Source organism: Acipenser ruthenus, chromosome 7 (genome assembly GCF_902713425.1).
Source record: "Acipenser ruthenus chromosome 7, fAciRut3.2 maternal haplotype, whole genome shotgun sequence".
Taxonomy (NCBI): domain Eukaryota; kingdom Metazoa; phylum Chordata; class Actinopteri; order Acipenseriformes; family Acipenseridae; genus Acipenser; species Acipenser ruthenus.
The window spans coordinates 48,841,662-48,866,916 of record NC_081195.1 but is presented as its reverse complement, the minus strand read 5'-3'; the positions used below and the strand labels follow the sequence as shown (position 1 = coordinate 48,866,916).

Below are 25,255 nucleotides of genomic sequence, written 5' to 3'. Positions count from 1 at the left end.
ACTTTATCCCTGACTTATTCTGAAAGCTCCTTGGTCTTCATGGTTGCTTTGTTTGATCACTATGTGAGTTGCAGCTTCAAAGTCTTTATATATCTGAGGGAAATTATCTACAAGTTAAACCATCTTTGAGTACACATAGGCTGAAACCATTTCACTAATTTTGTGACCTTTCAAATAAATAATTTGCACCTGAGCTGATTTAGGGCTGCATTAGCAAAGGGGTTGAATACTTATGCAACTGAGTTTAATCTTTTTCTCCCTGTAAATCTTACTTATTTATATTCTATATGCATTTTTAACTTTATCAATGTGGAGTAGTTTGTGTAGATTCTACATGTAAAGTCTAATTTGAAAGCGTCGTGGAGTACGCTCAGGTGCCAACGAAATGGGAAAACTCTGCAGGGTGGGTGAATACTTCTGCAAACCACTATATATATATACAGCTCTGGAAAAAATTGAGACCACTGCAAAATTATCAGTTTCTCTGGTTTTACTATTTATAGGTATGTGTTTGGGTAAAATGAACATTTTTGTTTTATTCTATAAACTACTGACAACATTTCTCCCAAATTCCAAATAAAAATATTGTCATTTAGAGCATTTATTTGCAGAAAATGACAACTGGTCAAAATAACAAAAAAGATGCAGTGTTGTCAGACCTCGAATAATGCAAAGAAAATAAGTTCATATTCATTTTTAAACAACACGATACTAATGTTTTAACTTAGGAAGAGTTCAGAAATCAATATTTGGTGGAATAACCCTGATTTTCCAGCACAGCTTTCATGCGTCTTGGCATGCTCTCCACCAGTCTTTCACATTGATGTTGGGTGACTTTATGCCACTCCTGGCTCAAAAATTCAAGCAGCTCGGCTTTGTTTGATGGCTTGTGACCATCCATCTTCCTCTTGATCACATTCCAGAGGTTTTCAATGGGGTTCAGGTCTGGAGATTGGGCTGGCCATGACAGGGTCTTGATCTGGTGGTCCTCCATCCACACCTTGATTGACCTGGCTGTGTGGCATGGAGCATTGTCCTGCTGGAAAAACCAATCCCCAGAGTTGGGGAACATTGTCAGAGCAGAAGGAAGCAAGTTTTCTTCCAGAACAACCTTGTACAAGTACTGCTGGTAATATGACAGTAAACCGTAGAAAAAGTAATGTGTCCTTAAAGCCACCTTTCTGCATGTTATTTAATAGGAGATATTTAGTTAACTGAATTCTCAAAAATGTTTAAAGAAGCTTTCATGAATGACTATCGCCATTATTTTGCAATAATAGATTAATGCACAACTTGAAATCTAATTTTGTATTCAGCAATGCAGCTGCACATTTCATTAGCTTTATCATGCTGCACCCTTTATTGCTATGCAAATACAATTTTTTATATAGCAATGTCTGCTAGTATTTAATGAACCAAAACCATTTGGTGCTACAATTTCTATAAACAAATCTATTTTCTAGGCTGTGTTTGGTTTGTATTTAAATTTAAACTGCATAATAACCTTCTGCCTTCTGTTAAACATTCATGTATTGTAAAAAATAATGCATTTTATAACATTACATTTCTTTGAATAGTGAAAACATTTTCAATAGCAAACAGAATATCCTGATTCACTGTTTTTGTGTTTTTATTTATGTGACTACTTTTTGTTTTTATTTATATATTATCTAAATAAAAAACAGTTAACAGAAACCATGTTTTTTAAATTTAAACAAAATACCTTTACACTGTGGCCCATGCTAAATAAAGGTCGTATTGCACTTTTTTTATGTCAAAAATGTATATTGCACGGTTACCCATGCAATCTGACTTTCTCTGTCAATCAAGATTTGCTTGAACAAAAATAGTTTGTCACAAATTCAGCATGTTGTCCTGATTTCAACACCCAGCTGACACTGATGCGTGAAAAACTTAGTCAACAAGAAAATGAAAACCCATCCAAGGTAAAACCTTAACAACTGAGATGGGAGAGCTCAGAAATAAAGAAGAAATACCCGTGTCCAAAATTGATACACACCTGGAAAATTTCATTTTCTGCATAATAAAAAAGACATCAGAGTATAAACCGATCGCTTTGTGTTGTGGACTGAGCTCCTTCTGCTTGCTGTTGTGGAAGCCTACTCTCTCTCCTTGAGTTGCTGTTTCCTGTTAGCAACATTGCTTTCAAGAGGAAGGTCCATCCCCAAAGGCTCTAAAGTTGGAGATAGAGCTATATTTACACTGTGGCCCATGCTAATTATTTATATATATATATATATATATATATATATATATATAATATATAAATAAATTGCACTATGACTTGCTTTTGTGACTTTCTCTGTCAATCAAGATTAGCTAGCAAAGAGAATAACAATCAATAATATACAAACACTAAAGACTCAAGCCTTAAACATAAAACACATTCCCATTAACTCCCTTAATGCAAGTTCAGCTATTTACCACCACCCCCCCCCCCCCCCCCCCCTTCCCATCCAGTGAACCCTGGGAGTGAATCGTGATTTTTATCAAAAATGTCATTACCTGCTTAGCAGGTCCTGCTATATGAATCAGTCCTTAGAAATTATGGCATGTGATTGGTTAAAACCTCATCACATGACCAAAAATAGATTCAGCTATTGCCCTTGTGATACTGTTTTCAGTCAATAGTTTTTGTTTTGTTTTTTTAACAAACTCCCTCAAATAACATCATCACACTGAGTGTCCTTCCTCTCTTCACACAACAAAGCAAAATGGCAGACAACAGAAAATGAATTACAAAATATACTACAAAACAAAGATGATTCAAACACTAAAATCGTCATGAAAACTTTGCTTTCAGTGTTTTTTGACTTCCTAAAATTCAAAGAAATCCAATTCGATGATTTAAATAAATACGACGTTCACGAACTCACAAACTTTGAAATAGCTGTTTTATAAGCATTAATGGGCCGTGCAGTTCCCATTAAATATACGCACACTTGGGTGGTTAAAGGCCCTTGGATTTGCCTCCAGGTATAATCGCCACCCAGGCATGCATATATTTCATGGCACCCGCATGGCCCATCACGGTTTATATCATTATATATATATATATATATATATATATATATATATATATATATATATATATATATAGTTGGGGAGACTTAAGTGGCGCCCCCTTCAGGTTAGAACAAAAAAATTACTGTTGTGTATAGTCACCATCTTTGTTCTTGCTCCCTTACGCTCTCTCTAGTGTATTCTGTAAACAGATAGTTATAATTATGTTATATGCAGCTATATCACCTTGTCTCCTAGAGACCAACTACAAATGAAAGCTATGGGTAAAATCTTACCCCTTTCTTTTGTTTTTAATCCACATGGCTTCATATGGTTATTTTTGCTTTCGTAGCTGGGCTACCATGTCATTGTCTCTAATAGAAATGCAACAAAATCATTATCCCCAAAATAATACAAGAAAGCAAACGGTCTGCTTTCAGAAAATATATATTCTCAATAAAGAAGTACAAAAATCTTCTACCAGAGCAACAGTTCAGTAACACCACAGAATGATCGTGGATTGGCAACTTTGAGATAGTCAAGGGTCACACACACAAAAAAAAAAAACTTTTGGTGGGCCATGGATTAATTTAGTATGTTACCGGTATATAATGCATAACTGAGAAATAATTGCTACAGTGAACACAGCAGGTTAAAATACACTGTGTATTAACATTGTAAACTTATGAATGTCTCAACGCTATATATATATATATATATAGATAATAGATTATCATAACAAAAAATAAAAACATCTTTGTTTTTTTCTCATTTTTGTATCTTGCCACGCAAACTTGTGGTTCAAGTTATACTACATTGGCACTGCCATGACTTGGAGATACAAGGCATTGGGGTTTACCTCAGTTTTCTTTAATTTTTTTATTTTTTTTAAAGATCTGGTTTTCTCCACCTATCTTTCTTTTATAATTCTAAAACAGAAGAATCTCTGACTGATTTGTAAATGGTTCGCTTCCCACCTCACTTGCGTTGCAGCAGCTATACAGACCTGACACTTCACACATGGAATCACCTTTTACTACTAGTACAGCATACCAAACAAGACCACAACTGACCCCTTTTTCCAGGTTGAAAAAGGTACTCTAGCCTTGGAGCATGTTTATCATAGCAAGCAAAATGCACCCCTCTGGCCACCAGTTGCCCAGTCCTGTATTTTACATTAGCAATTCCATTCACTTTGCACAGTCAGCAGGATACAACATTGTATCCAAACTGTAGTAACACAAAATGCCAACAAGAGGGTTTATTGATTGGTTAGACTTTAGCTGTCCCTATATATGTGTTTGCAAGACAGAATTATTCACACTTTTTTTGCATTTTTGTTTTTGTGCCCTAGGCAGCTTCCTATGTTGCTTACCCCTAATGCAGGGCTTGCTTATCAGATATCAATAGGAAGGCAAAGAAGCTTATGAGATGTGTTAGAGAGACCACTGGTATCTATAACCAAGTCTGCCATTTTGACATTATGTAAAACTAAAAACATATTTATGTTTGGCATTGGTTCCTGCGAATGTGCTTACACATTTTTTCAAATCAGTATTCATTTAATGAGATAAAATTATGCAATTTAGACCAAACCTCTGGTTTACTTTACTCTGTCTTTACATAGTATTTATACTAAATTATTTTCTACAATGTTTTGTTTCCATTTTTATTTGACAGAGATGCAGTCGCCAACTTTTACAGCCCCCTTGGGTCATAGTAGTGTGGGGGGTGGGTGGGTTATATTGTATTCACTGAGACTGAAATCAGGTTTCCATATGGCATTTTATGTGCAAAAAGACAAACACTGTAAATCAATTTAACCTGAGATTTTTGAATTCTTGGCAATAAATAGCCTGGTGTTGCTAGGCAATGGCACAAACCTTCTTGTTATCAGCCATTGTTAATAAAAGTGGGTGAGGCTCTCTTGGCTAGGCTCTCTTTGTTTAGGGGAGCTTAACATTGAACAGGTACATTTAACCTGTATGCCGGTCTAGAAAAGATAACCTGCTGTACTATAGCTTTACCCCTTTGAACAGTGTTCATTTTTCAGCATAGGAAACTAAAACTGTTTAATTGCTGCAATTATACTGGGTCTGGGTATGTCCCCGATGTGCAAGGTGAGCCACACAAGATTGGTTTGAAACCCACTCACAGCAACAGAAATGTGCCTTATCCTAGAGTAATCTTTATGTAAAGTTACTTCTGAAAATCTATTGTTCTTTAGGTTTAAAACATGTGTGGATACTCATGGGTTATGAGGTGAATGGTTTTCCACCACTTTTAAATTGGTTGGAATTCAGGGAAGTGTTTAAGATTAGAGAAAAGAAAGCTCTAGAAGTCCTGCTTAGCCATACATTCACTGTACAAACTTGTATGTTAAAGTAATTTGAACTACATTTACTTTCAAACCTGGCTTTAAAATGTGTTACTGGCTGTAGCACAAGCTCTGATATAAAAGTAAATTGAAATGCTCACTGAATATAGCTATTGATGTACTTCAGATCTCCGAGTACTGTTCTTTGGTTCACGGTTAATTAGAACATTCTGACTGTGATATTCTAAACAGTGCACTTTGTTTAGATCATGTCTGTGATTATCACCCGATATGCGTTATCCCCAACGGGGAAAACAGAATGCTTGGTAAATAGCAAAAAGTGTGGAGTACAAAACCAAGGAGGTTATGATGAGGTTGTATAATGCACTGGTATGAATTCTGGTCACCACAGTGCCAAAGAGACATTGTGGCCCTGGAGAGAGTCAAACAGAGAGCAACCAGACTAATCCCAAGGCTTAAGGAAATCAGCTATGAAAATAGCCTGAAAGAACTGAATTTATTTTGCCTAGAACAATGAATAATTAGGGGGTACATGACTGAAGTCTTTAAAATCTTAAAAGGAGCTACATTTAAACTAAATCGACACATCGCCACCTCCATTTTGATCTGTCTTTTGCTTTCAAAAGGATCTTCTCGCGTGTTGCTTAGCACTTACAACGGTGTAAAAAGAGGAGTGTAACTGGGGTTTGGTTGAATGGCTGTAGAGGAAAAGGAACAGATACCATATCGATCAAAAATAGATATGGCAGTGGGGTGTAAATAGCATGTTTCAAATTTTACTTGTGTTTAAAAACCAAAGAGTAAAACACTGCACTATACATGCATTTCAAATAAATAACAGTTTGCAAAGCTGTGTTAAAAGCTTCCTATCAATCAACAGATTCACATTTAAGGCATCAAAGGTTGCCTAGATATTTTTATCACCATGGTGTGGCAATTGTAAGAACTTGATCACTTGTCTAATGATATTACTCAATAGTTTTCAAAAAAAAAATTAACATAGCAAATATATTACACAGTAATTGAATACAATCTTTTGTGGGGTAAAAAAAGAATTGTATCTGTTCTGAAACACCTCTTCACTACTGTGTCCTACTGAAACTATACAGTGTGCAATCTGTTACTCATATTTTACAACATTAGATTATTCAAATGTATATGCATCTACAATACTCCCCTTTCTCTAATAACAGCAGACCACCAGAGGGGCCTCAACAGCAGAGATAATCTGTTTATTACACAACTTACTGATACTTGGAACCACTTCATGGTTTTGATTTTATTTTGTATTGACCACTCTATTTCTTCAGTGCAAAATGTTAATTAATTAGGCATGCTTTTTGTCCCCACCTCTTACTTATTTGCTTTGGGGTTTAATAATGTGAACTTGTCGGGACTCCTACTGGTGAATAATTTCTAATGTCATTGAGAATAAATTGCTTTAATATAGCTTTTAATTTTAGATGGTGAAAACCGTTATTGAATAATTAATGTGTTTTGTGTAAACTAAAGCAGTATGACTTTAGAATTTGAAAATGCTGTAAAACGTCCTCGGTCTTACTACATTTATTAAAAAAAAAAAAAAAAAAAAAAAGTTGGCATGTATTTGAAACATTGGAACTGTATCCACTAGGTTTCAAATTTGTTATGTAGAAGATGAACTGTAAGCTACTGCATACTACTACCACCACTGATAATAATAATAATAATATTAGTAATTAGAATAATAAATGTCCCATGCCATTAAGGCTACTGTATAAACTAAAGACATGTGGCTTCTGAATGTACTGTAAAATGCATCCTCTGGCTTTTAGTTTAAAAATGTGAAATGCATGTATACATAAAATAGGGCCTATATATAGACTTTCAATTACCCAAATCAACATTCACAAGCATGCTTTTCTTGAAGCTCTTCTTAATCAAACTGCAATTTGTCCCATTATCAAGAAAAATTATTTGAATGGACAATAATTGGAGAACACCTTTACCTCACTGGTACGTGCTGTTATTCAGAGATGATTGTGAAAAATATTTGCTTCTTTGAATTTACAGAACCGCTACTTATTAAAAATAGTATAAAAATAATGTATGTTGTACTGACTGGACTTATCACTGATTTCACTGTCATCCGAGTTGACTTGCATGTGATTTCAGGATTTTCATCTGATTTCGCTTATGTTTGACAGTGCTTAGTCTGACTTAGTTTTGGTCCGATTTGACTGTGAACCATACCATTCAAGTGCTAAGGATGGTGCACACAGTTGCCTGTGCTCTCCAGGTGTGGTATTCTTGGTATACATTTTACCCCCAGGTGATGTTGGATTGCTTTCATTATCTGATGTAAACCCCTTGGCTTGTATATTCTGCAGGTTAATTGATGTAATTGAGAATTACATTTGTGTGGGTTAAAGCAGTTTAACGGAATGATTTGTGGTGTCTAGTAGAGTAGTTGTGTGAAGTAATTGTGATAAATTACAAAAGAAGAAAATATGTGGAACACTCCAGCAATATCGTCACTTACTGCATGAGCTGTGGAATAAAGGAGCATTAACATAACCTTATTCTGGCTACCTTGTTCTTATAGCATATACTTTATTGTCAGCTGCAGCTTTTGACATGTTTAAAATGTGCCATGGTGCCCCTGGGCTTCTGGATGAGTCAGTTTCTGCAGTAATGTTGCAAGTAATTGCTCTGTTGTTCAGCTCATCTATGCAATGGTGGGGCCACTTTTTTTTTTTTCTTTTTTTTTTTAGTAGTAGTGAAAATCCACCCTGTACTCTGTTCTGGTTGACACAGCCTGCTCACTACCTACATTGACTGTTTGGTTTAATATTGCGTACCTTGACTGATGCATTTTTCAGATTCGTCTGCAGCTGTAGTCTTCCCCTTTCAATATTGCTTCTGTGATTTCTCGTAGGTAATTTATAATATATATTATACAATGGGATTCTGTTAACATAACAATCAGTCATGTGACAAAAGTGCATACAATATATTGCAGATATTTCTATTTTTGTTTAACTGCATGCAAAGTAGGTGGGTGTCAAAGGTCATCACTTTCACATGTTATCTAACATCTTTCATTATAAAACTCTACGTTCTAGAAACTTCTTTAGTCCTATAAAAGCATTATTACCCATGCTTAAAAAAACTGCAATCCAGGATGGCATTTACTGGTCTTGAATTGAAATGTTATAAAATACTGTCAGTATAGAGTCTTGAAGGTTGTTTTATTATTCCATCTTCTTGTCAGCCACATATTAAAACTCACAGACTTTGTGCTCCCCTGGAAATAATAACACCTGACAGTTTCAAGGTTGCAGTCATACAGTACAATGGATTGAACAGCCACTGCACTGAATGTTCTAACAACCACAAAAAGCATGGCCTAATGCCAGGTTTGAACTTTATTATACGTTTCTAAACTCTGAATTCCCTTGTGATTTTAATGCAAGCTAACAGGTCAGATATGACTGAATTTTTTTTTTTTTTTACAGTATTACTATTCCCTTATTGGTAAAGAATCACTATATCAATAATATGGCTAATAGAGAGAATGCAGTGAACATATTATCGTATTTCACAACATTTCCTATTGCATTGACTGAATCCCACTTATCCCACTGTATCTCCAAAATGATGCAGCTTGTACATAATTACACTGTACTATAATCATTCAAGCTGTCTAAAAATAAAGAAACCTATTGAGAACATAAACACTATAATACATGTAGTGACAGAAGTGTTTAACACATCTGTTACTTATCTATGTGAAAAAAGCAACACAAAAATGGTGTGTTTTGTAGTTTTTTTATAGCACAACTGTAGCTGTAGTTTAATACTGTATTCTCTTATTATTGTCATTCAGAAAACTGCAATCAGCTTACACGTTGCTAGGGAAACTTCCTTGCAATGGCATATAATCAATAATTATACTGTATAAGTAAACCTGGAAGTGAAGTGTTTACATAAACCTGGAAAATCGTGAAAGTGACCAGAATCAAACTTATCAATAGAACGTTTTGTAATTTTAGAACAAAGCTATTTTGCTAATGCATATTGATACAGTACCTAGTTTCATCACAATGGAATGAATAGTCCTTTATTATTAATTTGCTTATTTAGCAGACACCTTTACCCAAGGTGACTTAAAGACTAGGGTGTGTGAACCAACTAAAATCTCATTGTTTTCTTCATAATATTAGAACTCCTCCTACATATGGTACTTACAAAACATCCCTTCTCATCAAGATAATTCGATTGACATGTTAAGCATTATTGACAAATTTCTTGAAGTGCAAAAATCATTGCCTGTGAATGGCAGATCAGAAAAGATTTGCTTGAGTTTCTGGTAGTAGGCTAAACTGGTTTAAATAGGTATGTTGTGAAGCATACTCAAGATAGTCAAGAGAATATTGAGGTTAGAGCTGTCGTAGGCTTTCGTTTGGGAGTATCTACTGTCATACATCTAAGGAAGCAAATTAGTCTGCTTTCATGTTTGGGATTGGCCATTTCTTCAACCCCCCCCTAAAGGATTATATTGTTGATCAGATTGTTTCTTAATCAAAAATTCTCACCTGCAAATCCCATGGTCTAGCCAGTCTAAAATAGTTTAAGGTATGTAAAATAGGTAATTGTATAACAAGGATCACAATAGATCAAGGGTGGCCAACCCTGGTTCTGGAGAGCCACGATCCAGCAGGTTTTAAATCATTAATTTCTAAAGACTTGGAACAATTTCATGTTGACTGGTTAAGCAGTTAATTTGTTCAAATAAGTAATTTAGAGATAATTTGTAACAAAAACCAGAACACCCTGCCGCTCTCCTGGACCAGAGCTGACCACTCCTGATTTAATTGAACACATTAACTTGCTTCAGAAATTAGTGATTTAAGGGTTACCTATAAAACCTGCTGAATTGTGGCTCTCCAGGACCAGGGTTGACCACCCCTGCAATAGATGCTTCATCTCCAGTTTTAATTGTCCAAAAATGTTGAGAAAGAAAAGGAAAAAGGTCAATGTTTGGTTGGAATAGGAGGAAAGATGGAATAATTTTCTATTTAAGTGAGTGATGTGCTTTAGCCTCCATAGCAAAGATATGACTAGACTTATAATTGGTGTTCAGGATGGTGGAGCAGTAGAGAGACCAAATGTCAATGCACTTCATTGAAATAAGCTTTTCCTTAATGGTTACTGAGGAATTTCCCAATATACTTCAGATGCAGTGAACTGAAGTGTTTTCTATTCATTTTAGGCACATAACACATTCTGCTATTTTGGAAAACATTATTAAAATCTTCACAACCCTTTAGATAAGAAACTCAAACTTCCTACTTACTGCTTGTACTTGAAGGTAGCTTAGAGAACCTGAGATAGAAAAGCCTTTATTTGAATAACTGACCAACTTCTTTTCCACTTTAAAATGTGTATTGTTCAGTTCCCCATAGAAATATATTTAATCTGTACACTGTTACTGTTTCTGTGTGTCTTGTGTAGCACATAAGAAGACTGTCTTTGTTTACAAGCCAGGTATCTCTTGTCAGTAGTGAACTGAGTGGGGCTCAGGGAATGTTTTCTTCTGTACAGTGAAACTAGTCAGTAAATCTCAAGGGTATAGGAACAGGAGAAAATGCTGTCAGATGCAGGTATGCAAACCTCTATGAGGATTTGAAATAAGCTTTTTTTTTTTTTTTCAATGTATTTGTTAGTCTTATCAGACCAGTACATTAACAGTCTGTAGAACCATTCTAGTTATGTTTATGTGTAACCTGAATAGCATAAATGACACCATATGTTATAATTTTTGCTTCATAATTGTTCTAGAATCGTACAATTTTGTGTGATACAGTACAAAACTGAAGAAATCAGAGTGTTGCTTTATTAACTGTGCCTGGTCTCGAATGCAGTGCACTCCTGCAAAGGTTTGAAATATCAGGGAGGTAGAAACAGGTTAACACAAGCAGACTACACTGTAAAGTGACTCAGAAGATGAATCTGTGTCCGTCACAGATGCACTGTGACTCATCAATGATGAATGTCTCTCATTGCTTGTGGTATAACAAAAACAGTTTCCAGTTTTAATACCGATTGACTTAATGTAGAATATTCTGTTTTCTATAAATTAATTTTACATCTGTAATAGTGTATTATTATTACTGATATTTTAACCATATGGAGTACAGTTGCATACAAATATATAAACTATATACAATTAAATGAACACCAAAGGAAATGAACAGTACTGTACATGTTTGTTTCTCAATGTGCCTGTGTTATTTCAGTCCTGATGACTACTGGCTGGTAGCTGTAACAGTAACACTATGAAAGACATTTCAGATTCTTTTTTATATTGGGTTTTTTTTCCATGATGTTTTTTTCTCTGTTGTTACTATTGTTCCTTGAATGAAGAATCGTCATACACCAGTATGAGTGGAAGCAATTGTCATCACTTAGTTGTGTCACTGTAGAGATCCGGCATGTTTTATTGATTTTTTTTTGGGGGGCTTTTTGCTCTCATCATTTCTAACATAAACCAACATTCTTAATTTGTTAGCGGATTCGATTTACTACTTTTAATTTACTATCTAGTACTTAAATATATTTTATTGCAAATTGTATATAATAGGTACAATAGGTTCCACCAAAAATGTCCATGACCGTGTTTTAAAAAGTCTATCCATTCTACCGTTTTGTTTTGTTTTTTCCATTGAGATGCAATATCCCAGTCGTCTGAGATGGCCTTCATGAAATTACATTTGTAACAGGGCGAGGTGCCCTGTACATTGATTTGTTTATTTTATTTAAGAACGGGGTCCCCCTCCGCCCCTGTATTTTGTATTTGTTTTGTAATTATTATTATTATTATTATTATTATTATTATTATTATTAGTAGTAGTAGTAGTAGTATGGTTTATTTATTATATTTATGACGGCGAGGCACTGTGTGATGTGTTGTGTATTATGATTTATTTATTGTAAATATGATGGTGAAATGCCATGCAGTTTTGTTTATTTTTAAAACGTGTCCTGGCAGAGGCGAGATTGGTGCTCGTTCTCTGCCAGGAATAATTAATAAACTCGTGCAGAAGGTGGCCATCTCCCAAATTAATTAAGCGATTTAATTTTGTTGCTAATCGGGAGATGGTCACCTGACTATAAAAGCCTGCAGCTCTCAGCACTCGTGGTGGGTGTATGAGGAGCGAGAATGGAGAGAGCGAGGAGAGAAAAACGAGACTAAAAAGATACAGGATCAGTGAAGGCTACTGCTCAGCCTGACCTGTGTTTCGTATATTTTGTGTTCGTGATTTTGTTTTGTTTACCTGTTTTATTTTCGCTCTGTGAGCAAGTTTCTTTTTGTTCAAACCTTTGATTTATTTTTGTTGTTTGTAAATAAAACGGCGGCCAGCCGCGTCTTCCTTTTGAAACTGCAGTGCCTGGTGTCAGTGCTTTATTTCCTGCTTCTGCCGTGACGTCACCGCCCAGCCACCCTGCCACAACATTTTATTTATTTTCCAAGACAAGGGTAAAGGGGGGGAAACTGAGCTGTGCTGAGGAACCAACACCACTCTGCTGATCTCTTTGCAGATTGCTTCTTCAAATTTGAACCATTGCTTAGCTTATGAAATCTGAGATCAGTTTCAAAATACATTCCAGTATGGCAGCTGGTAATGGATTATGGGAAAATGTTATGTTAGTCATGCATTTAAACTGTTAATAATGGCAATGGTTATATAACAGTACTCCAATATACTGTACAAATCCAGTACCAAAATGTTTTGTGAGTGAAAGGTTAGGTAATATGAACACCCTGCACTTTATGGTGGTTGTCTGTCCCATTTTCCTTGTCTCTAACAATCATTGGGACCAAGTTGAAAGCTAACAGATTGAGATCAAACCAGTTTAATTTCACTCTGTATACTCTAGTTAGGATGGTGGGCTTATAGAAATGATTTATTTAAACCTGCTCTGATAGTTTTCTGACTAACATTAAATGTGCAGAATGCAAGAGGTGGGTGTTAAACTGCTGGCAGACAGGAGGGCTGTCAATTAATTTTACAATCAGGGAAATATTGGAGGTGGGAGGTAGGTGAAGATATTTATTAATACAAATTCTACAAACATATAGATTTTTGACCTTTGAGTAACATCCATTTTCATACTGTAGATGTAGCTGAAACATGCAAGTTTTACAGGTAGTTTAATGTTGCAGATGTAAACAATGCATGAGTGATACAGGAGTTTTTGTTGAAGCCTCTTTTGCCTCTGTTGTTCAACAGTGGAGATCCTTATCTGAAACAGAACAGGAATGTTTTTGACTGTTGAGACGATGAGCTAGAATTGATTTAGAGCATATTCACTATTGTGTAGATTAAGTGGTTATGAGTTTTCTGTTGTCTGTGAGTGTTGTTCAGTTGGCGGCCCGTGAGAGCATTCCATTTGGCCCGTCGAGGATCAGCAGCCCTTCATTACAAAAGCTGAAATTGCAGATACGCAAGATTGAAAGGTCGTCGCAATCTACAGGGCATTTGTGTCTGCTAATAAGTGTTTTTCTTTAGGCAACATGCCATAATACTTTAGCTGGTAATAACTTTTCTCCTTCCTTGTTTACAACTCACTCTGTATGCAAGCTACTCTCAAATCAATAAACTTTAGTTTATATTCACTCTGTATGCACTTTCATTCCTATTCGTATCAGTATATTCCATAACCCAACGGTGAATACTATTTTACAGTTTACTATTATTTAACTTCTCAAAATAATTACTCCTCTCCTGTAACTTCTATCTATGCTTAAGGTATCTTCCTCCGTGGACTTACTTTAGTTTGGTTACCTAGTGAACCACATTTTTTTTTTTTATTTTTTTTTTTTTATTTAGTCGTTGCCAATTATTATTATTTTTTTATTATTTTCTCCCAATTTGGAGTGGCCAATTATTTTTAGGCTCAGCTCACCACTACCACCCCTATGCTGACTTTGGAGAGCGAAGACGAACACACGCTGTCCTCCTAAGCGTGTGCCGTCAACCAACCGCTTTTTTTCACACTGCGGACTCAACATGCAGCCACCCAAGAGCTACAGCATCGGAGGACAACACAGCTCTCGGGCAGCTTACAGGCAAGCCCGCAGGCGCCCGGCCAGACTACAGGGGTCGCTGGTGCGCGGTGAGCCGAGGACACCCTGGCCGACCTAGCATTTGTGGGCTATGTATAATTTGTTTGAATATTTTGAGGAAAATATCAGGACAAATATATTTGCTTTCTATTTCTGGCGATCAGACATTGTCTCATTGTAAGTAGTTATTTCTGAGATGTATTAGTTGATTGGTGCAAGTGTAGTGTTGCAACAGTTGTGTTATGTAAAGTGTGATTGGATAGTCAGGTTTTCATAACCGTTTAAACAACCCCCCCTCCCGCCGTTACACACATCATGAGCGCCCTGTGGCCCCCCAAGGTTTGGACTTTGCCTTATCTGGCCCACCAGAGAATGTAATTGAATACCACTGTTGTATATGATCTAGGTGTACACCGGTAACTGTGATATTTTGTACTTGTATCAAGTTGCTCTTTAAGGTAACCTTCAGTGTAACCCTAACCCTATCGTCTCTATTTTCTAAATAAAAATATTGCAACCAAATTGGTAAGCAAACGAGGAACTCTGTAAACAACTAAGTTTCCTATTGAAACATCATGATGTCCAGTAAAAGCAAATGTAATAAGACGTGTGCATCAAAGAACATGTTGTGTGTTCTGCTGACATGTTATCCCAACACAACCCCCTGGGGCTTTAAGATTTCAAGTTGGTATATAAATGCGTAGCAGAAATCCTTTTAAAATAATGACTTTCATTTTGTGTTGTGCACATTATAATTCACATTTATTAAACGCTTGAGGCCAGATGAAACATATAACTGATTACTGGTAATATTGTATTCGTCTACAGTATGTGCTTTAATCTTTGACCATTAGTTTTTATGGCTGGTGATTGTCAAATTCCACTTGGTTTGGATGAGGAATTGTTGTTAAACTGAAAAAAAAACACACATAATAACATACCTTATAAAAGTTGACCATAGTAAAAGAATAGCAAAGTGAAAGCATGGTAAATCATAGGTAAGCATTGTAAATCCCAGATAGGCATAGTAAAGCACATAAAAAAAAAGAACTATAGTAAATCATGGGAAAAATGCTAAATTACTGTGCAAAAATACCACAGTAAATTTTAAGGATGTGGTAATAAGATTATTTTGTACTGCAGTCCCCATGTGGCTCACCTGGCAAAAGCACAGCCGTGTGGTGTGTAGGGTGAGATGTACAGCCAGAGGAGGGCAGGATCGCTTCCTGGCTGTGCAAAGTCACCGGTCTTCACTGGGGATTCCGGAGGGAGCGTCTTATTTGCCTTTGCGCTCCCGTGGGATTTAGGGAGGCAAAACCAGAAGGAACTGTTTCTCCTCATCGCGCTACAGCGGACCCTACTGGCCTTGTGAGCTCAGGTGGACACTTGCAGGATTGGCCTTTGTCCTCCTTTGACATCTGCTCTCAAGTACCTAGGTGTAGAAAAGGAAGCTGGCTTGATCGTGGGATCGGAGGAAGCCCCCTGAGCCTTCAGTTTTCCTGAGCTGTGTGGGGAATTGTGGCGGTGAGGGGAAAAATATAATTGGACATTCTAAATTGGGAGGAGAATCGTGGGTAAAATAATTGAGCACTCAAAAAAATTATCGTAAATTTAATAAAAGATTATTCATTACTCCTCTTCTGATTGTTTAAATGTCATAATTCATGAACACAGATACTTTGTTTATTTTGCAGGTGAAGTGGTTGTAGCAAAAAAAATATCTGTCGTGCACCTCCATTTGCTATACAGGTCACAAATGTGCAGATTGGAAAGTAGTATAGCAAACACATTTTCATTTTAAAACATGATAGCTGGTGCTTCAGTAGGTTAAAGACATCTCTTTTGGCAATCATTGCTCTTGCAGTAAGTAGGCTTACATTTCCTTGGTCATCTAACTTGGAGAATTAAACTGTCCCCAACCCCTAAGATTTCAAGTTTTAAAATAAAACTTCTTTCAAAAACTGCACTTTTGAGACCTGTGGAGCAGGAATTATTTTGTTAGCTAAAATCACATGACGTTGCTTTTATATATTGCTTATATATAAATAATTTGCTTAGCTCTTCCAAAGTAACTTGGCTTCAGCATTTTTCTCCAGTCAGTAAATATTGTGTTTGTTGGCTTTGTTTAAAATCTTTGTAATTTGTTCATGTTTTTATTGTGGATAATTAAATCTAGTGCATCCAATATCCAAGGAGTCATTTCCTGAGATAATTAATAATAAAATAATTGTTGGAGAGATTCTTGCTATTATAGTAATATTAATCAGTGTTTTGTTTCTTGCCATATCCCAAGGTGTTGCTTCCATGACTGTACCAGTATACATCGCAGAGTCTGCCCCCACTCATTTAAGAGGAAGATTAGTTACAATCAACACACTCTTCATCACTGGAGGACAGTTATTTGCGAGTGTCATTGATGGGGCCTTCAGTTATCTTCCTAAGGATGGATGGAGGTATGTATTGGTACAGAGAAAGGCATTGTTAAAAAAATTGCACATGAAATGTACTGTATTACCTGTTTGTAAACTGAGATATCTCTACAGAAGATTTTTTCCTGGCTAATCCCATGTGTCCTTATATACTGAGCATCAAAAAAAACTTATCACTATTATAACACATTTATTTTCGAAAAAGATAAGGTATATAAATGATGGACATTGATGAAATGTTTTTGGTTTCTTTTTAATCACTTCATCATTCATCCTTGACCATGACACGCTTGAGTGACTATGACTGAATCATATGCACTTAATCACCTAATTAGTGAGACAGTTGATTGGACACTGGATGTGGAGTGATTTCAGCGGTTGAATTGCAAGCTTGAATAACAGCAATAAAGAAAATCACAGAAAAAAAAAAACATGCCACATCTGTCAAGAGAGCAGCTCCTTCGTGCAATCGGCGTGTTGGAGGCTGGACTAGGGCAGCATACTGTGGCTCGCCGTCTTGGGTGCTCACAGCCAGCAATTTCAAACCTGGCGAGATGGTATAATCAGACACACTCTGTCAATGACAGGCCACAAACTGGGAGACCAAGAGTCACAACACCTGCCCAAGATCGACAGATCATTTTGCAGCATCTTCGTGATGTCAATTGTTAATCAGCACAATAAAAAGTCACTGCACCTGCTCTAAAACAGTTTGTCATTTTTCGATCACATCTAGTGAATTTTATCAAAATATAAAAGATAAGTTTCTTTTGATGCTCAAATATAAGTGATATTTTTCTTTTGATGCTCGGTATATTTCTGAGTTTTTAGTTGTGAATTGGATAATCATCAGGTAGTTGTTGATAGTATCATTATGGCTCACATTTGGATAGCAACAAATGCAACTTGATCAAAACCACCAAATTGTGGGGTGGTTTTGACATGTGGACTGCTGGCTACTAAGGAAACTGACACATCAAATTCTTTATCGTTGAGTTTCTTATTAATTGCTGTAAATGCAGTTTTTTGCACGAAGATTTCATCATCGCTCAACTAAGTTCTCCAAGCTGTCCACAATAATTAGACAGAGACATTTTAAACTTTTTTTTTATTATAACATAAAGTTTGCTTTGCAGTATGGCAGAGTAAATTGTAGAGGCTAATACTAATGTGTGTATTATTCAAACATATATCAAAGACTGGAATGTATTGTTCTGTAATATACAATATTCTAAACATTCGGAAATGTTTTGTCAACTCGAGACATCATTCTTAATTTAGAAATGATGCTCCTGTTAATGGCTCCAACTACATTGTAATGCATCTAAATGACAAGATGCATTTTACTATGAGGTTCAAAACATAGTAATAAATGTAACCCCTTAATTTAATCTTAATAGGATTAGATCTATTTGAGGTATTTGAGGATATTTCAGAATGTCTGTGGCATTTTATAGAATGCGCTTGCCCTTTAGCCATGAGCTTTTCCTGTGAGTAATAAGTATGCATAGAGGTTTCTGGTTTAAAAAGTGATTGACGTGCTGCTTATGAACAAAGGGCTGATTTGGTAACAGGTGTATAATGCACAAACATTAAATAGATATGGTGGTGCTGCCAACACTACGTAATTTTGGAAATGAGGATGTTTTGTATTTGTAAAAGTCAACCCTTTTGAGGGAAACGATGTTGAAGATCTAGAAATAGCAATTGTCTTGGAAACAGCTGGAGGCAACATCTGGTTCATTGAAGCTTCTATTAGTTTTATTTTTAGTTTATTTGGCAGGCGCCTTTATCCACTTGTGCAAAATCAGTGTTAGTGAGAACATTCAGTTCTTTGATATCTATATTTTGAAATGTGCAGTATTGAAATACACATGTTGTAGCAAACCTGCATTTTCATTGTAAAACATGAGATCTGTTTCTGCTGTAAGTTAAAGAAAGTTCCCAGTTTTCTTGACTTGCCTTCCAGGCAGTCTGCTACTACTTTACTTCCTGGGTCATTTGACCCCAACACTGTCTTTAGGGTCAAACATCTTACTGCCTGCAAAGCATTAGTGGAAGCAGCTAGTTGGTTATCAGCAGAAAAAAAATAGAAAAGAGGTTACTTCACTGTCCAGGTATAATGACCCAGAACATGCAAGGCAATCTGAAAGCATGTCTTGCAAACAAATGCATGGAAATATTTTGTTGGCTACAATCGCTTTAATACACAGGGGGGGGGGGGGGGGGGGGTGAAGTGGAGGAACCTGCTGTTTGTTTTCTAGAGAGTTGGTCAAATTGCTCTCTTTATCCAGGGACCATTACAGGTAAGGCCAATAAATGGTGAATATTCTAATAAATCATGAGTTAAGCAAAGACATTTAAAAACTGTCTTGCTAAAAGCTGCAAAATGTCACAATTGTATTGTTAAATGAGTAGCCTCGAGAAAAGACATTTCGGAGGCAATTCCTATGTCTTTATATACCTAAAGTGTTGGATCACATTCATCTTTATTTTCCATTTTATTATAAAAATGTTCATCTCCCATGGTGGTCAAAAACCCAATCCTGTCCTTTTATACACACAACCCTCAGGGCCTGAGTTTACTGTGTTGAGCCACAGCTCAAACTTAATGTGCCACAACATTACAAAATATATATAAATGAGTGATGTCTACATACACGCCTGTGATTTGCATTCCAATTCGGACCTCATGTCTGCAAATCAAGTGCAAAGAATTGACACGTTAAAACAACTCGACAAATAAGGCTGTGGCACCAAGGTCATGTAATTTGTGAAAGCGTACAAATCACTGTTGTACTCTGACAACTGTAATAAAGAATGCCAATCCACGTATTCCATTTCCAAACTGGAAATTTTAAATCTTGACATCTGGCAGAAAAGGACTACCTGTTCCCTAGAAAAGGAATGCATTTAAAAAAACACATCTGAGTCACAGACCTCAAAATGGTTAATTTATATAGAGCGAGGGCATCCAATACTGTATATGTTTGTATGCTCTTATTAGTACTAATTTTCTAAATGAAGGCTATTAAAGTATTTGCGTTAAACTGGGGATGACTTTACTTTCAGATTGACAGCAGAACGAAAGGTGATTTATCTGCCATTGCTGCTGACGTCATTGGTTTTCTGGTCTACTGTTATGAGAAAATGAAGTGAAGACACTGGAAGAATAAAGCCTAATGTGGCGGGACCGGGGGTGTGTGCCCCAGTAACTTATGACTATGCCACCCAAATAGATTATCCTTATTCTAGAATTAAATAGTGCAACATTACCATTCATATTGCACTATTTTAAGTCAACACCGCCTTTTAAAAAGAGTAAAATACATACCTAACGGTACTAAATTTCAAAACTTTTTCTTCTCATGTTGCCATTATATCCTGCTTTTCAGCTCAGTGTTATGTTTTTATCTGTGTGTTAATACCCTTTTAGATAGTGAAAGTTTTTTCCTTTTTATTTACAGATACATGCTGGGCCTTTCTCTTTTCCCAGCGGTTCTTCAGTTCTTTGGGTTCCTGTTTCTTCCAGAAAGTCCACGTTGGCTAATCCAAAAAGGCAAGACACAAAAAGCTCGACGGGTTCTCAGTCAGATCCGTGGCAATCAAAACATTGACGAGGAGTATGACAGCATCAAAACTAGCATTGAGGATGAGGAGAAAGAGTCTGGAGGAGGTGAGCTGTTACACACAACAAGTACAATAAATAGTATACTACATATTTTTGAAACGGTGAAACAAACTAATAACTGCAACATCATCTATAGCTATGGCCAAAAGTTTTGCATCACCCAGTAGAATTCACTTATTTTGTTTAAAAAAAATCAAATGAAACCTGCGGAATAATGTTACGTTAACATATTGAATTACATACCGCTTTGTAGTTTTCCATAGACTTACCAGTACCGAAAAACTGACAAAAATGGGAAAAATGACATTTCGAAATCAAACATGAAATACTGTACTACTATTATGTTTTCCGGTAGACTTGTGCAATATCATGTTGTAGTTTCTTTGATTACTTGATGTTACATAAAAGATCTAAATTATGTTCATATAGTTTTTTTTTTTTTTAATTGTCTCAATCATAAAATTCTAGGTACTGCAAAACGTTTGGCCATAGCTGTACTGTCATATTGACGGTAAATATTAATGGACAGAATAAATACAAATCCGTACACATTCTGGTATGCATGTAATTCTTGTCGTTCATTTCATTGCAATTTTTTTGTAGGCTTGGTGGGGGTCAGGAGACTGAGACACGGCTGCCCCCATGTTACTAATCATCAGTCTTTCTTTTTAAATCCTGGTCGACACCACACTCCTTTTCTCTGCGTTGCTTTGTTCTCTGACTCCTCTCCACCACCTTTGCATCAGCTGCCCTTTTGTGGTGTCCCATCCTCCCCCCTTAGATGCTCAGTCTTGAGTCTCACATCTGTGGAAAGCCTGTTCTGCTGGACTTGGTTAAATCACGTCCCATTTTAGTGATCATTATTTTATAGTTATCATTATAAGTAGAGCCCGGTGAAATTCTTTTTATTTTTTATAACTTTTTTCCTTTTGTTTTTCACAAATGTTGTTTTATTTCACATACAGATTTAATAAAACAACTCAAACAATAATAGTATAGTATACATCATGTTTTAACTACGTACATATTTTTTATTAAATATTATCTGTTTTTTTTTACAAAAACATTTTGACATGAATGGACCTCATACAGAAGAATTATTTACTTACCATAATTTCTCACGGTAACGTACAGTCCCCCACTCATTTTAACTAACTGCTTATTTACAGTAAAAACCGCCCATGCACTCTATAAATAGTACTGTTGTGGGGCTGTCATAATAATTGTACTTTACAGCAATCTACCCATTAAAAAAAAAAAATAGGATTTGTATTTCAATCCATTTGTACTGATGAAGCAGTATACAACAAGCTTGGGGTTTCTCAGTATTTAAACACTAAGCAAAGCAGATTCATTCATTCGCTTAATGTCATACCCCGTTTATTATCTCATCAGTCGACAATTCATGCCTTTTTCAGATAATGACAACTGTTTCATTCCAGTAAATGATACAAAATGTATTTGTCCTGTAGTAAACTGTACACATTTGTTTTAATGTAAAGAACAACTAAATGCACAGTATTGAAACACTGCTCTTTAATTCATTTCTCGCACTTGTAATGTGCTCATGACCCGTTTTATATCACAAATTATGCCTGCACGGCAGTCATGATATAAAGCAGGGTCATCTGTACAAGCAAACAAGCCATATTTTTACCAAATAGAATAAACAGCTAATAATGCTTAACGACGGTATCTTTCGACTCCCATTCCAGCCGGCAGTCATTATTTTGGCACCATAAGTTTGTTTAATTGTTATGCGCGGTTTAGGCATTTTAGAAACAAATCTCTCTTCTCTTCCATCACAATTAATTCCCAAACGACTTAACTCCAAATTATACATCTGCGCAAGTGCTAGTCAGGGCTTCCGTTTCCCTTCAGACCATGTCTATGGTAACGGCTGAGCCTCGACAACTACGATTGCAAGTATTTATTTAAAGTATTTTTTGTATAAACCTCCCAATTAAATGTTATTGTATGTTTGTTTTATAATTATTTTTCGTTTTATTTATTTTTATATTTGCATTTCATTTTATTTCATTTTATTGTTAAATTTATTTTTATTTTGTATTTGCGAAAAACACGGGACTTTAATTATAAGTAATGAATTCAAGGTTTTAAGGAGTTCCATTGAACATTATTTGAAAACATTTACAAAATGTTTGTGCAAAGCAAAATATTTTCAGGACTTTTTTCACAAACTAATCATATCATCTGTTTAATTATTGCTTCAATCTAGTTCTGATGCAGAAACATTCAGAATTCAGATTTATCGCCTGGAACAGTAATTTAACTGGGTTACACTGGTTGGTTTAATGATTGCAAAACATTGAATGGAATAGCAATCAAGAGGTTTTCTGAAAGCTGATCTTTGAAGAACAAAACTAGTACCACATCAATTCAAAGTGCAGCTCAAGATTATTTATTTTGCACATGCTGTGGGTAAAATAAACAGCAATACAGCACTGTTTTGCTGCATGCTATTTAACATTATATATACTTCATTTTGTTGACAACATTTTGTCTGGAAGAAAAGCAGTAATAATTGCTGGGTACACTACAACTAAATAATATATTACTCAACAGGTAGAGTAAATCCTGTTTCACAAGTAGCGTGAGGCAATAAATTGAGGTCTTGTAACATACTGTGATAGTGACACTGTATAGGACTGTATGTGCTTCACCTATAAACTAGACTGTCATTTTTAATGTGTCACTGTCATTCGAGTCAGAGTCACGAGTCCTTGACTTTGAGTCTCGAGCAGGCCCACCGAGAGGGCGGGGAGGACGGGAACTTTTATATATATATATATATATATATATATATATATATATATATATATATATATATATATATATATATATATGCTAAGAAATAAAATAATAAATATATATATATATATATATATATATATATATGTGTGTATATATATATATGTGTGTATATATATATATATGTATAAAAATATTTTAAAACAACTAGCCCTGCACAAGACCCTTTGCGTTCCCACCACCACATTAAAAAAAAAAACTGCCGTACTGCACACCGATGTGCTTCTGTTGTGTAATGATTGTGTATCCAGGCTCTGTCAAACATATTTTTTTAAAGACTTTTATCAACTTTAAAAGAACCGTAAAGTTGCACTGTACCACATGGGGGGGGGGGGGCAGGGCGGGGGGGCGGGGGGTTGCGGGACATACCAATCCTTCCCCGGTGCCCATGACGGCTCTTGGCGGCCCTGGTCTCAAGTCCGAGTCCGTGAAACAAACTCAAATCAATTTTCATTCAACTAGTGGTAGCAGTGGGGGAACATTTTACCTAACAAACGTTGTCTGTATCCCTCAGGAAAAAGGCATAAATAATAAAAAATAAAAATACAAAAAATTATTTCATTTATTTTTTCTAGCTAGATTATTCTATTTGCATGCCTTTTTCAACTTGTCTGTCACTATCATGCAAGTTGTGCAGTCAGATTTTGGTACATGTGCAATCAGTTGTGATCTGATGGGTGTTTTCCTATTGTCTAAAGAGATACATTCACCCTCAATTATTATTATTTTTATTTTGCAAACTTAAACTTGCAACAGACAATTAATTTCTCTAAAAAGAAAAAAAAAAAACAATTCACGAGAAGTCCACCGCAAAGCTGCACAAGTTTAAAAAAAAAAAAAAAAAAAAAAAGTACAAGACCCAATGACATTAAAAACGACATTCAAGACTGGAAAATATGATGAATTCAATTTTAAAAAAATGTAGAAGACCAAAAACAGCATAATGTACCATATTAGGAAGGGCGCTTCCCTGCTTTCTTAGTGGAAGTTGTTTAGGCATGCACGAGCAAGCACAGTGAGCTGAGTACCACTACACAGGTAAGAAATTAAAGTTACTTTCACCTCTGACTATAGCATCTACTTTGACTTCAATTCAGGTAAAATCTGCCAATCTGACTTACATTGCCAGAACTGTATATACAGTATACTGTGTTCTTAAATAGTAAATTTAGTATTTTTATTATTTGTTTTGCAAAACAGGGGGTGGGGGTTATGCTGCAACCTAACTCGCTTCCAATTTCATATTCTTACTATGATTGGCTGCAATGACAACAGGGCTAACCAGTGATTGGATAATGTTTTGTTGAGTGGGTTTTTATTGTGCACAGGTTTCCTAGTAACTGTTATATTATTTGTGTAATAGAAAATTAAAAAAGGAGTCACAGAGCCCAAATGTTGGAGTCCAAGTCCGAGTCACACAAGGTCGAGTCCGAGTCTTTTGCAGACGTGACTCGAGTCTTACAAGTCTGATGATTTCATACAGATCAAACTATCCTATTTATACCTGCATTGTGAGTTTCTCACGTGTTCCTGGATTAGTCAGTTAGACATTGGTAGTGATCTATTAGTTCTCAGGATTTTTTTTTCTTCTTTTTATTATCAAGATATTGGTTGTAAAATTCACACACTGTATATGAGAAAAATATAATACCCTGACCAAATTGTACCCTATATCTGGTGCATGGATTTATTTTGTCAGTATAATTATACCATGCGCATTAGCAAAATACAGAGCTGTAATCAGAGTAATATCTACATTAATTGTGAGACTTTCATGTCTGCTGAAGAGAATGTTTTTTTTTTTGTTTGTGTATTTAATAATGCGATATGGCCTTCCCACTGTATCAGAAGACTTCGTGTTTTTGCTTAGTTCTAAGAAGAGCTTTGGG

General features: G+C 35.8%; 1 protein-coding gene across 4 annotated transcripts in view; it reads left to right on the top strand.

The window, feature by feature from the left end:
* The window catches only part of LOC117415588 (proton myo-inositol cotransporter-like), an 89,636-nt gene that overhangs the window by 3,799 nt on the left and 60,582 nt on the right, over positions 1 to 25,255 (top strand). For all 4 annotated transcript variants that reach the window (XR_004546436.3, XM_034026137.3, XM_034026136.3 and 1 more), the window contains exons 2-3: positions 16,768 to 16,927; positions 20,371 to 20,579. Coding sequence is in view for 3 of the 4 variants with exons in the window: in XM_034026137.3 (XP_033882028.1) it covers positions 16,768 to 16,927; positions 20,371 to 20,579 (369 nt within the window). In the remaining variant the exon portion in view is untranslated. The remainder of the gene's footprint in view (positions 1 to 16,767; positions 16,928 to 20,370; positions 20,580 to 25,255) is intronic.